At 37.5% G+C, this 14,799-nt stretch overlaps 1 protein-coding gene across 1 annotated transcript in view; it reads left to right on the forward strand.

Annotated features, from left to right (window-relative positions):
• Positions 1–14,799, forward strand: part of LOC125353670 — a gene marked incomplete at its 5' end in the record, with an annotated part of 258,574 nt that overhangs the window by 168,296 nt on the left and 75,479 nt on the right. Inside the window, 2 exons of the mRNA XM_048349341.1 lie at positions 7,732–7,950; positions 10,337–10,589. Of these exons, the coding sequence (XP_048205298.1) occupies positions 7,732–7,950; positions 10,337–10,589 (472 nt within the window). The remainder of the gene's footprint in view (positions 1–7,731; positions 7,951–10,336; positions 10,590–14,799) is intronic.

A 14,799-nucleotide genomic window follows, 5' to 3' on the forward strand; every position in this document is an offset into this window, starting at 1 on the left:
GTGACTTCCAAAAGCCAGAAGGCAAGTTGCCGTAATAATTGCTCAGTCCAGGAATGTCTTGTCCCTACTTTTCATATATCTTAGTTATCGTGAAGCCAATGTTTTGTTTACCCACATTCATCTCTAAGACATATCTCTTGGAAAAGTAGGTACATTCTAATATTGCACCCAGTACTTTAAATCACAGAGTGTTTAAGGAAAATCTTATTTCTGAATCAAGAAAAGTGAGTGTCCTAAAACTTGGCAAATGAAAGGATTATCATTTGTAAAATAGCACATTGCTCTGTGAGTGCTGGGCACTTGTGCTTCAAGTGGTGATTGTTTTGAAGTGGGCCTTCATTTATCTTTTTCTATGCCTGTTCCTCTTCCCCTCCTACCCTGGACAACGTTTTCCACCCACATTTAGAGGCTGTCATTGGAAATAACCTCCAGAAGTCTTTGGGAGTCTCCTTGGATCCCTTCAGTACCTTCAACTTCTGGTTTCTCATTAGAATCTTTCTCCTTTGCTCCCTCAATGGGAAAGGTCAATTATTTCAGCCCCAATACTGGTTATATTACCCCTAAGATTTAGCAATTTCCAAAAATCCTTCAACTTAATTAGAGACATTTATTGTAAATTAAATTAAACCTGTTAAAAATGTAATACATTATATTAAATGTTTAATACCCAAATTGACCAGAGTCAATACTGTCTGTGGGTGTGCATGCATGCTGGCCTTAGGGCAGGGCCTGGGAACTGTTCCTGAGCTTCTTTTGCTTAAGGCTACCACTCTGCCACTTGAGCCACAGCTCCACATCTTTTTTTTTTTTTTATGATTCACTGTATCTAAGAGTCTCTCACATTTGTCTGCCTAGGCTGGCTTTGAAATTCAATCCTGTGATCTCCACCTCCTGAGTAACTTGAATTATAGTTATCATTTAGTATCCGTGGGGAATCGGTTCTAGAATTTCCTACAGAAACTAAACTCCTTGGATGGTTCTGTTCCTTATATAAAATATTATAATGTTTGTATAGAGCCTACACATATCTTGCCATATACTTTAAATCTTGTAAAGATTAACTTACAATATTGAATAAACTAAAGCTATGACCATAGCTATTCTAGGTAATAGAGGGAGTAATGACTAAAATAAGAGTAAAAGGCCTGAAAATATTTTAGGACAGATACCATTCAAAAATATTCTCACTCTAACAGTTTGTTAAATCTAGGATAGAACCCATGACATGAATATAGAGGGCCCGCCATGAATTAATTGTTCAAAGCTACTCCATTTGTGTTTTCAGTAGCTCTAATACAAGAGCGGTCTTTCTTGTCTAGGATTCTCAGACCCATGTCGGGAAGCCTGATGCCTTTGTTTCCCTTCATGTTAGTTATTATGTTGCCAAAGGATTCTCCTTCTTGTAATTCAGAAAATGCTGCTTCCAGCTCACAGCTTCTAGTCCTAATAAGATGGTGTACAGAGTAGCACCTTTCTCCTCTGGAATCGGAGTCCTCCTAGCCACTTCAGCAACTGCTTTGTTCACCAAATAGAAATCTTACAGATTTTCCCCTGTCCCAATCCCCACACATTGGAAGGGCTCTGACAGCGTCTAGCTGGAGGCCACGCCACTCCACATAGCATACAGTGGCCAAGCCCCTTCCCCAGCACTGGCCTTCTACCTCTTCCTGTCACACTCTGTCATTGTCCTTCCCTACTTGATTTTTCTTCATCCAGTTCAGTTTCTGGTTTGACAAACTTGATTTAAAAATTTTGAGGACTGTAGAGAAACTGAGATATACCTCTCTCCAAACTTTCTTGCCCATTTCTCACTCTACTGTCATTTATCTGATTCCTCTTTACCTCAGAGAACTGAGAAGAGAAGTTTTCATTAGCCCCATTTGAGTTAGTAATGTGTCCTGTGTTTTCTTTTTTTTATATTGTACCTGTGTTCTCTTATAGCACTAAATACACTATCATATGAAAGTACTTGCTACACTGTATCCTGTATTTTATGTAACTCTTCTTCTTCTTCTTCTTCTCCTCCTCCTCCTCCTCCTCCTCCTCCTCCTCCTCCTCCTCCTCCTCCTCCTCCTCCTCCTCCTCCTCCTCCTCCTCCTCCTCCTCCTCCTCCTCCTCCTCCTCCTCCTCCTCCTCCTCCTCCTCCTCCTCCTCCTCCTCCTCCTCCTCCTTCCTCCTCCTCCTCCTCCTTCTTCCTCCTCCTTCTTCCTCTCTCCTCCTCCTCTTCCGTCTTCCGCTTCTTCCTTGTTCCTTCTCCTTCTTTCTCCTTCTTCTTCCTCCTCCTCTTTCGGCTTCTGTTGATGATGTAGTTATACAAAGGCCTTTGTACAATTTCCTAAGTCATTTTATGAGTCCCTTTGTCAGTGTCACACCTTCTTTTGTTCTCTCCCCGTTATGTCACTCTTTACTCATTTGCCTCTATCACTAGACTAAAAATTCTGTGCTCCAGTGACAATGCTGTTCCACAATGAGAATCTGTACAGTGTATTACTATTCTGTTGCTACTTTTAAAAAATCATTCAAACTATGCTTATGACTTACTCAGAAACTTGTAACTTACAAGACAAACTTACAAGGCAACACAGTTTTATGATTATTTCACAGTCCTGGAGATCTGAAGTTTGAAATCTGTTTTATTGGCTGAAATCAGGGGGCCTAGCAGGGCTGTGTTCTTTCTGGAAAGTCCATGAAAAACATTTCCTTGCTTCATTTAATTTCTAGAATGTATTCTCAATCCTTAGCTTTTTTGTGAGGAGGAGATCTGTCCTAGGACTTGAACTCTGGGCCTGACACTGTCCCTGATCTCTTCAGCTCAAGGCTAGTGCTCTTACAACTTAAGCTACAATGCCACTTATGGTTTTCTGGTGGTTAATTGGAGATAAGAATCTCACGGACTTTCCTGCCCAGGCTGGCTTTGAACCAAGATTCTCAGATCTCAGCCTTCTGATTAGCTAGGATTACCCACGTGAGCCGCCGGCACCAGCTCAATCCTTAGTTATCTGTACCTTCCAGGGTGACAAATTCCGGCCATGGCCTTCTACCACTGCCATCTTTATGGAGATCCCTCTGGTTATTGCTCTGTCTTTCCTTCTTGTCTCTTTCAGTCTTTAGAGACCTTTACGCCTACACTAAGATAACATATATAATCCAGAAAAATCCTTATTTTAAGCTCTATCCTTTTGCAAATTTAATTCCATCTTCTTCTAATTCCTCAATGTGTAATTTCCCGCAATCACAGGTTCCAGACATGAAGACAGGGTCTGTTTTCAGGGAATATCATTCTGGTGAGCTGCTGAGTGTGTTAGTTGTATTTAATTCAACCAGCATTGCAGAGGAAGAAACACTTGTTTTTGTTTGTTTGTTTTCATATTTCAGGTAAAGGTGTTGACAGTATCCTAGACTTTATTGGTCTTGGGGTTTCCTGTGACAGTGATTCAGTAAGTGATGATAAGGCACCCTAAATGGAAAGGCATGAAAAAATGCAGGTTGAAAGCTCTTTGTTATACTTGTGTTAGTTTGGGACAAGCCACTGAAAATATTTGCGCTTTTGTTCTGCTTTTCCAAAGGTTTGAGAAGATATAATGAGGTCTTATCCAACAGAAGTATGGCATGGTATGTCACTGTCTTCAGCGTCCTCATTCTAATGGTTCTTTTAAATGCTGAGTGAGCTCAGCTTCATTACCACCTAGGATACCTGTATTCAGAATGCCTACAGATGAATGGCATGCAGTTAAAAATAAAATCACCCATATGAAATACTTATTGATAATTTTATTTCAAAACTCTGAATCAAAATATGCTACATGTTTGGTTACTCTAGAAGAGGATAATATGGAAATTTTAGTGCCATCTATTGGTAATAATTTTTAACTAAAAATATCCACAGTTATTGAGTAATGAGTATTGTAGACAAAATCCTAAGGATTTCTGCTCACCATAGGAGTTATATTTAAGGATGTATTTCATGCTTCTTTCCACCACCAAGGCAATTTTAGTCTTTTTCTTTTTTCATACTATTATCCTCACACTGATGGATCATAGAAATCTTGTTTGATTTCCGGTCTCTATAAGGACTGGGCATGAAAGGGGATATATGTGTGTCATATGAAATGTGGCTGAAGTTCAGAGAAATAGGTTTCATTTAATAGCTGAATAGTGGATGACCTCCCCATTCTTCTCTGCCTCTGGCAACTCACCCCGCAAGCGAGAGAGGAGCTGTCTGCATGAACTGAGGAGTTGCTGCTGGCCTCAATGTGATTTTGCAGTGATCTGTGTGCTTCGTAGTTCCCTTCATAACCAACAAATCAATTCCCACTATACATATTACACAGCCCAGTGGCAGAGACCATTTATTATCCTTTTGATGCTCATAGTCTTTGTACGTAAACGAGAAAGATGACAGAGGAAGGAAAGCACAGTGGAAGTGCAGAGGGAGATATTCTACAATGGCACTGCACTAGATAATGTGCCTTGTGTGCTTACAACAATAAAAAATTGTCTCTTTCAAGACCATTTTGAAAGATGGAAGAAGAATTCTTTTGAATGAAGTATAGTTTAAGAACAATATAAGGAGAGACAGTTGCAGATGTAATTCTATATAAGCCCACAATGAGATTTCAAGAACAAATTTGAAAGGATCATAAGAAAAGAACTGACATCTTTGTTGCCATCTTGGAACTGTTTTTAAAACAATATCTGACTATCTCTGTTACATTAATGAACTTTAATCTCTCGTCATGATCTTACATCAGCTAATGCTTTTAATTTCTAACTGTGCAGTATAATAATGTTGAAACATCACATGAAGGATGGATTCAATATTTTTTCCTAATTTTTCAAATCCAAATGGCGTAGTTTCCATTGCTAATAAAATAAAAACAAGAATCGAATTGACCAAGAAAAAGATAATGGAACATTTTGCATTAGAGATAAATGACAGCTAGTGAAAACTTAGTGTTATCTGTCCCTAAATCAAAGGTCTGATAAACAAATGTGTATTTCTAAGTGAGGGTAGGGACATTTTACTGGCGAAACTAATGGTAAAAGCATGACTTACTTTACAGTGGGTTCTGTGCATAAGTTCTTCAACCGCTTAGTCATTTATGTCAACTGGTATGAGAACAAGAGGAAATTTCCAAAGGTCAAAGAAGCTACTGTCTTTTCAATTTTGCATCATTTTCTAATTTCCAGGTTTTTGCAAACAACATAATGGCAAATCTGCATTTGATTACCTCTTGCCTTTGAAGAGGCAAAAACAAGTGACATAAGAATTAACTGAAGAAAAGATCGTGTGCAGGATATTTTGCTTCCTCCCTGTAGAAAGTTCTGGGGTTCATTTCACGTGATGGTAATGCAGGAAGGCATTGTGGGATCCTTCTATAAGAGACAGTCCCTGGCTGTATCATTGTAGCTAACCAAAGCCCCTAGGGGATCTGCTTCCTGTTTCCCTGCTCCTCATTGGTGTAATTGAAAGGCATGCTTGTACAAAGACTTGTTTGGGGTTAGGGAATGCTTCATGGGAAAATACAAAGAACAACTAAAAGGGACTGTCAATGTCATCCTGGGTGCTTCTTTCAGAGGACTCGGAGGACCAAGAGGTTGCAGTCATGGTTGTGGGGTTTCTTCTGCTTGTTGACATTCTGTTGTCAGACTCATGTTTCCATGAGTTACTGTCTCTTCCCTTGGCAGGACTGTCATCATCGCTGACAGTCTTCAGAGGGTGATGAGCTTTCTTATGTAATAGCTTCTGAGCATGCCCATGGATTCCATTTCTGTTTGGCTCCCAGCACTGTTGTGGTTCATCACAAAGTCATTGAACTACTGCTCAGTCACTCATTTCTCTTTTGGTAATATGTTTGTGATTAGAACTAGTTTTGTATGAGGAATTGACTGAAACATTCTAGGAAAAATATTTCAAAACTAGAACTAGGAAAAGGAATCAAGGAATTTGGAGTCTCATTCTTATGAAGAATGATTCTTTGTTTAATAGAACATGATATATAGGGATGCTTTTTTAAAATTTTGGCTGCTTCAATTGAATAAAGAATATTTTCAAATTCATATATGTATATATAATATAAAGCAAATGTATCATAATTTAGTCAGATTTTCTACACTTCTCAGATGTGCTGGAAGCCAGCCTATTTCAAAGTAAAGTATTAAGAAAAACAGAGGCAGAAGTAACAAATTATTTACTATTTTGCAAGCATATCATCATTATAGCACTGTTTAAAGTGTTTTCCATCTGTGACCATCATCATCATCACGCTGACCCTGGGATGTGGAGACTGTGACCATCTTTGTCTCCCTAAGGAAAGGGTTAAGACAAGAATTATACTGCTAGAGCTTTAAGAGTATTTCATGGAAAATCTACTCTGTTACCTATGCCCATTTAAGGAGAATGTTTCCTGATTGCACCCTTATTTTTAGATAGCTTCTTCTACTTCTTTCTCACAAAGATACACTTTCAGAGTTTAAAATAATTTATTATACAATGAAATTAGAATTCTTATTCATGCACCTTAATTGCATATTCATTACTCAGTTTAATTCTGACCAGGAAACAAACCATTTATTTGTAAGCGAATAAATCTCACCTGAGCAAACAGTCATAATCATGAGCAGGTGAGATCAGAAAAAATATCTTCTAGATTTTTAATTTTTGTAAAACCTAAGCTCATTGTTATGCAACTGTAACCCCTCTCTACATCACCTTTACAACAAAATAAAATATTATTTTTAAAAAGGATGTTTCCAGGTTTCCTTTTAAAATGTCTGAATTCCATAAAAAAGGTATAACATACAATTTACCACCTTAACCAGATTTGAGTACATAGGTCAATCAATGGTAATAATATCTGTATTGCTATGTCACCATTTTCCAGAACTTTCTTGCAAAACTAAAATACACATTATCAGTGGCTTTGTCATGTTGTCTCTTAGTCCTAAGAAACCACCCAACAACTTTCCACTCCTCTGATTTTTCACTATTATAGATATTTTATATATGCTGAATCATGCAGTATTTGTCCTTTTGTGACACTTGTTTCTTAGCATAATACCCTCAAAGCACATTCTTTTAATTTGTGGCAAAATTTCCTTCGTTTTTAGAGCTGAATAATATTCTATTGTATGATACCATATATCTTCTTTCATTAAGCAATGGACAATTATATTGTTTTCACAGTCTTGGCTATTGTGATTAATGCAAGATGTAGAAATACCACTGCTAATTCTCTGTTTATAATCCTTTTGTGTGTGTGTGTGTACATATATATATATATATATGTACACACACACACACAGAGGTGGCAGGGTGGGGGAGAGATAGAGAATTGGTTTTGAGGGATCCTATTTTCTTTGCTGTTAGTAGATGCCATAGTTTTCCATAGTGGTAACATTTTGTATTCCCATTAATAATACACTGGGATTCCCACTGCCCAATATTCTTGCCAGTGCTTATTTCTTGTGTTTTTTTTTTAAAGTATATGTTAATGGGCCTAGGTTCATATCTCATCATGGCTCTTATTTGTGTTGTCCTTATCTATGTTTCTGTGCATTTTCTTTTACTCATTACAGCAAAAAGAAACAGCAATATTTTTCGAACCCTACATTGTTGGAAATAATTCCATTCAGCTTAATGTCCACCGTGTCTTCATTGTTATAGTCAGAATGTTTCCTTTGGGGTTGGGCTGTAAGCCCAGAATTGATCTGGTCTTCCTTTCTTTGTAGTCATGCTTCAATTATGGATAGTGCTGGATCCAGGGAATTTTATAAGCATCTTCGCTTTGCACTGGTGACATTGTATGCGGAACTCGAATTAGACCAATGGCAAAGCCAAAGCTTCTGGTACATTATTCTGCTGATGGCTTCTCTCTGGTTCCTCAGGCTCTACCTGCATTACCTTGGCCAGTGGCTTTTTCTCTGGGCCATTTCAACTCCAGTTACAAAGTGAGTGCTTTCCCCTGAAAGTCAGTGGAATGTATTTTCATCTTTATAGGACAAATGAAAGTACAAAATATCTCTTCCTTCCACTTATGAGAGACCTGCACTGCAGGTATGATTTGAAATGACAAACATGTCTTTATCTGGGAGCAAGGACTTCTATCACAGTTATGGTCTCATCTAGTGGTTGCTTTGGTATATACAAAATATAACTGGGACATTCATATTTATTTAAAATTTAGCAGATTCAAATATGTTCTACTATTTGAGTAGGATTCAAAAAGGAATTTAAGCAACAATGGTTTATTCCATTTTGATTTTATCTGAGTGACTTAAGCTGAAGGTATTTTAGAAATAACGTAAGTCTGATTTATTACCCATACTCAGAGAAGCAAAAATTGCTTTTTCTACAAAATGATTGAATTCACACAATTACCAAACTTAAACCTGGGCAGCTTTCTGGGCCATTATCCTGTGGGAAAGATGACATTTTAAAGGTTATCACTCCATAAACATGATTCTGTAGACACCATAGACAGACAGAGAGATAACAATACAAGTAAAATTCCTTTTCTCAATTGTAGATGGTTTGGATATAAATAAGGTTATGTGCATATTTTAAATTAAGATTACACAAGACCTAAGACTTTCTGAAAATAAATACCTGTTTAAATATGTGTATGAACATATGATTTTTGGTAGTCTTATTAAATTAAATCATACATAACTATATATGTTATAGAATGTAAAATGTATGTTTATCAAAAAGATTGCATTTTAAAGAGAAATTATTGCATGAGCATTCCTTACCTCCCTTCATATTTTTGTTTCTTTTTTGTTTGTAAGAGTTCCATAGTAGAAAATATGACATGTAAATTTTCTTTTTACTATTTTATTCTTCAGTAAAAAGGAAGCCCAATTTTTACTATTTATTCCTTAAATAAAACTGTAAACATGTTTTTTAAAATTATTGTTATTGAGTAGTTGTACACAAGGATCACAATTCTTTAAGTCAATATGAGTGCAATGCTTCTTGGTTAATGTCACCCCGTCCTTCGTTCTCTCCATTTTCTCCTACCATTCCTACTGTCAATTTAGATACTTCATTTTAAAAAAAATCTTAACAGTCCAGTTTAGCCAGTTTCTTAAGGAACAGAAGAGCTACAATATTTTTTCTGGCTATTGTCTGGTCACCTGACTTGAATCATTCAATACTTCTGTGCCATATCTTAGGTGTGAGAAAAAGCAATAACACCATCAATGAACATTTATTTTGCCTTCATTCTGTGTCAGGCACTGTGCTAAGAAATGTACATACATTATTTAATTTGATGTTCAGAACAATGTTAAAATAAGCATAAAATTCCTTAGAAGAAACAGGGAAGGAATATACATACAAAATGAATAACATTTTTAGCAGAGCACTGGTAAGAAAAATGTGCAAACAGGATTAGTTATGAAACAGCTCTAGCAGGCTCAACTTCAGAGGAGAGAAAACACAAAGTAAATTCAAGTCTTATTTGCCCAGAAACATACTATCAAAACCTCTTCAAGAGTGCTGGAGTTACTGGACGTGGGTTAGCTGGACTTGGGATAGATTTACACCATGGGGCTTTAGCTGTATCAAGTCAGCTCGTTAATACAAAATTAGGGTTGATAGTGATGGTGGGAGTACAGCCAGAGAAAACAAAGGCAAAATTAATCACCTGCACTAAAATTCTGCCTGGTGCTGGTGGCTCATGGCTGTAATTGTAGCTACTCAAGAGGATGGTAGCTGAGGACCAAAGTTCAAATCCAGTGCAGGTAGATAAATTGAAGAGATTCTTATCCCCAATTAACCAGCAAAATCCAGAAATCAAGATGTGGCTTAAGTGATAGAGCACCAGCCGTGAGTGAAAAAGCCAAGCAAAAGTAAGAGACTCTGAGTTCAAACTCCAGCAACACACAAAATAGAAGAAAAAGAATCATTAGATTTAGATCTATTTCTCATTTCTATTTGATGTTGACTCACTATTAGTTCACTAATATATTTTGCATGTACATTTTTCTACTTACAAATCTTATCAAGTGGAGCAAAGTTCTGATATCGACTACTCTGCTTAGTGGCTAACACTGGCATACCTTGTATGGTAATATAACTTCTGGATCCCTTTCTAAGAACAACAAATTAGGCAAAATTTTCCTTTTCCTTCATTATGATAAGTTCAGGTGGTAGTAAGGGTTTAGGAAAAGATGAAGGCTTCTAATGTTTAACTTTGGTGTACTATTAAGCATCATGTTTACTCTATTTTTATGAAAATAACAAAGCACAGTCATTTAAATTGGTTTGTACACTTGGTATTTTTGTTCAGTTCTTGTTTTCATGTCAATGATTTGCTTTCTTTCCCTCCAGATTTCACTTCTTGCCCTACACAGTTGAGCTTTGCTACCCAACATCTTCACTTCATGTGGGAGAAGAGCTAGCTGTGGTTGTGTTGGGGCCTTTCATGCTGAACACAATCATATTTCTGTTGGTTCTGATCAGATGGGGCTGTCAGCTACTGTTTGCCTTTTGCCCAGACGCCTTGTCAAAGCTCATCATTACCATGGGATTATGGACAGTTCTAGACCCATTGGCAGTGTTTATAGTAGATGCTTTCCTGGGGGTAAGTCAAGTGAAATAATCAGGAGATGAGTCCTTGACATAGAATTGGCTTTAATGCATGATTCTCTTGACAAGGAATGTTTCAATAACGAATGTTCAGTATCCAACTTAAACTGAAGTTATTAAGTCTTTCCTGATACAAAGTCATGGATGTTCAAAATAATTAACTTAAATTCTAACTCTTAATAAAATCATATACAAAATAAATAGGAATTCATATGGGAGCTCACAACTAGCTTTCACAAGAAAACTTTACTTAAGAAAATTGGCAGCTTTTTGTTTTGTTTTGTTTTGTTTTGTTTCTTTTCCAGCCTGAGGGCTTGAACTCAGGGCCTTGCAGATAAGAGTCTCACAGACTCTTCTTCCTGAGCTGGCTTTGAACCATGATCCTTGGATCCCAGGCTCCTGAGTAGCTAGGATTACAGATGAGAGCCACAAGCACCTGATTAAGGTAGCTGCTTTTTAATATTAAAGGTTTTTGTAGGCAAATATCTTTGTTCCTCCTCAAATAAAGTGGCTGAAAAATGGTTATTTAAATTAATTAGGTTATTTATCTGCTGTATTATGGTATTGTCTTCTGTAATAAGTACCTTCAAGAAGAACAAGCGCTTCGAAACATTTCTAAGTAGTGATTTTTAGAAAGTAAGCCCAGGAGCATTTATTTTGACTTTTATACTTTGACTTATGATTTTGTGATTTATTTTTTCTTATGAAGTAACGTAGTACACTTTTATCCAAAAAGAGAGATTAGGTTTTTGTGATTTTCAGTGATGTTCTGAAGTAGATGATGATGTACAACTAATGATTCCACTGTTGGAAAAGTATTTTCGGTTTTACACATCGTCACATAACTGATTTGATTACATATTTATAGGTCTTTAAGTAGGTGGGGAAAATAGTCTCCTCATTTGACAAACTGAGGTGAACCAGTTCAGTTGAATTCACTCCTATCCAAGGCCAGATTGGCAGTTCACATTTAATTCAGATTCCTGGGATCTGAAGTTGTTGTTTCTCCTATTATGTCAAAATTTTGGATCAGTGTATTGTTGTGTGAAATCTAATGTACACAATTCAGATTGCAATTGCTCAATTTCACCAATATATTCATTTCCATATAGATTTAGGGGTTATAATTTGATCAATGTCATTAATAGCACAAAGTTGTTTCTGAATCTCCAGTTAATAGAAAATCCCAAGACCTGAAATTTCCTGTTGAGTGTAGCTAGAATGTGTGATTCTCATACTGCTTCTTCTGTGTGAGAATCTATTGTAGATCTCAGTAAAACAAAAGTTGTGAAACCCACATCAGGGTTTCTCTTTTTGTAGGTCCGGACCTAAGTTTGTGTTTCTAGTATTTCCCAGATGATTTTGATGCTGTTGGTCTGAAGACCACAGTTCTAGAACCCTGACATTACGCCTGCACTACAGTGGTCTGATAAAAACACTGCAAGGATCCAGGAATGCCACCAGAGCTTGAATGACACAAGCTTAGCCTATGCTTAATGGGACTCCTAAACTCCCCTGTTTGTCAACCATGAACTCATTCTGCAATATAACAACTATATCTAAATTTCACTTATTGTTCCATAGCTCTCTTATTAGATTATCAAAGAAAAATTGAGTACACTTGCTAAAAATTTAATAAATCCACACATTTAAGCAATTTCAATAGGAAAAAAGAAGGTATTTCCAGAATTCAAATAAAACTATATACGGTAAAACTGGTCCTAAAACATAGCACCAAACAAAGGATCAGATGGATACTCCCAATTAATCACTGTGGCATTTGTTTAAAAATTACCCTAAATTATGCAATGCTATTTTAGATACCAGATGTTTCACAATTTGTGTATATATGTTTAGTCTATACTGACCATGACAAGCCGATTGTAGACATGAGGTATTCTAATGGACTCTATTCATTAAAACTGTGTCTGTAATTGATCCTATTGAAAATATGCTTTGGAACTAAAGAGCAAAGCTCCATCTGCCTTTGTTGGGGTTCAATGTCTTGGGTACTGTAGTAGGCAGCCCAGGTCAGCAGTCTCTTTCCATCATACTATTCTCTCAACTGTGCTTCTCACATTTTGGAGTGTTTGCAGATCTCACTAAAATGCCCATTCTGGCTTTCTAGGAAGGACTTCAGACTGTTCATTTTCTTCTTGTTTCCTAGATGATAACAATGATATTTAAAAAAAATAAATGTTATTATAAAGGTGAGGTACAGAGGGGTTACAGTTGTAAAACTCAGGTAGTGAGTACATTTCTTTTTGAACAGTGTTACCTCCTCCTTCATTTTCACCTGCTTCCCCTCCCCCCCAGCCTCCTCCCTTCAAGTTGTAAAGTTCATTTCCAACATAGTGTCTAGTGAGTATATTTGCTAAATTGGTTCACCCTTTGTCCCACCATTTCTGTGATTCCCCTTCCCTTCTCCAAATCAGATGACTGTATATACAAGACAGAGGGTACAGAAATCAAAACCAGCGACAACAGTGATATTTTAGAACCACATTGTGAGCAACAGGTCCTAATGCCTCACTAAGGTGGCTTTTCTTATCCCTTTGCAGTTTGCTGGACGGGGCTTTCTCTAGTGCATTTCTCAACCAAAACAGATGCTTTTGAATCTCTTTTGTATCTTTTAATATCTTTTGTAGCTTCATATGAGAATTTTAGCTGCTTACTTCTGAGTGGAAATGGCCTGAACTACAAAGGCCTAGAATTTGCTGGAAAGCAAAATTATTGACTCCTGCAATGTAGATCATTTATTTTTAATAAAATGAACTCAAAACTCAGTGGACATAAGTTCGGTTTCTGGTCTTTCTACTAGGTTCTTGATCATAGCATCTCATGGCTATGGGAAGGTTGGTGGTACTTACTGGGGAGGCTTGCTTTTGTGCTCCAGCCTGTAACCGCTCTCCAAGCTTCAGTACCACTGAACACCTTGATCACATGGCAGATGCTCTTTCTTCACATCCAGAAGTGGTTGTGATTTCTACCCCCATCTTCAGGTAGTATTCACCCTGTGGATTTCCTCTTTCTAACTCTGAGCTGGAGAGCTGTAGCCAGTTGAACTCTGTCCACAGCTTCTTCCCAGTGTAGCAAGGAGCCTATCCTGTTGAGCTTTGTTGAGCAGCAGATGGATGCTGATGCCCTCTGAATTCTGGCAGAACCATACCCCATGGCATGTCACAATCTCTCTCTGGGGCCTGCTGTGCTTATTGAGGGTGTGGTCTTGGCTCTGAAAGGACATTTGGGAAACCACTTGGGAGGAAAAGCAGCTGTTCCTTAGGATCTGAGATCTGAGGAGGTATGTCTACAACCCTATGGTATAGCTTTCCTTTTCCCAGTTGGGTCCTTCAGGCAGATGAATATCCTATCAGACCAGCAAAAGTCTGTGCTCTCCAGCTTGTCTCTGCTGCCTTCCTCCAAGACAGTGACAGAAAGAGAAGACAGTTTGTTTGGAGACTGCTCATGGAATCTATAGGAAAGTAGCCTGCAAATGTGCTCATCTTAGAACTTGTTCAGAGGTCTGGAAGACGATGAAAATGACTTTGATTTTAATAGATGAATCTAGAACAGTCATTTGTCTTTGCACTTGGAAAGAATAACTAAAATTGAACTCCAAACCTCCACAAATTATGAGTGCTCTTATAAGAATCCATCACCTTTCACTGCAGATGAAATCTGCCTTTGTTATCTCTTAGAACTCCCTGAAGCAGTGTGTAAACCCATAGGTGGTCAGCATTGGAACCCCCTGGGAACTTATAGAAGTATACTTACACTCGCCAAGTGAAACCCTTAAAATATGGTTTTTGACACATTCTCCAGATGGTTGGACAGCACAGTCAAACTGTAGAACAACTGATCTCAAACAGAAGTTCTCGAAGTGCCGTCCTTGGTCCAAACACACTAACATTACCTAGGAATGTGAAAATGTGAAACCACAGATCCTGTGACAATTCTAACAAGTTGGAGACTGGAACAGGGACTAACAGTATGTGTTTTTCTAGGGAATTCTGATGGTCATTGAAATTAGAGAACAACTGTGTCACATCAGCTTATAATTGTAGGCAGTATGTCACTGATGATTCTCAGGTTACCTGAATTCATACTTCCCATCAGCACTTCTTCCTAGCAAGTAAGGTGAAGATCTCCATGTTTGGGGCAAGTGATCCAACCAAAAAGTAAGATGTTACCTAACTTTAGGGTTT

Source organism: Perognathus longimembris, chromosome 6, assembly GCF_023159225.1.
Source record: "Perognathus longimembris pacificus isolate PPM17 chromosome 6, ASM2315922v1, whole genome shotgun sequence".
Taxonomy (NCBI): Eukaryota; Metazoa; Chordata; class Mammalia; order Rodentia; family Heteromyidae; genus Perognathus; species Perognathus longimembris.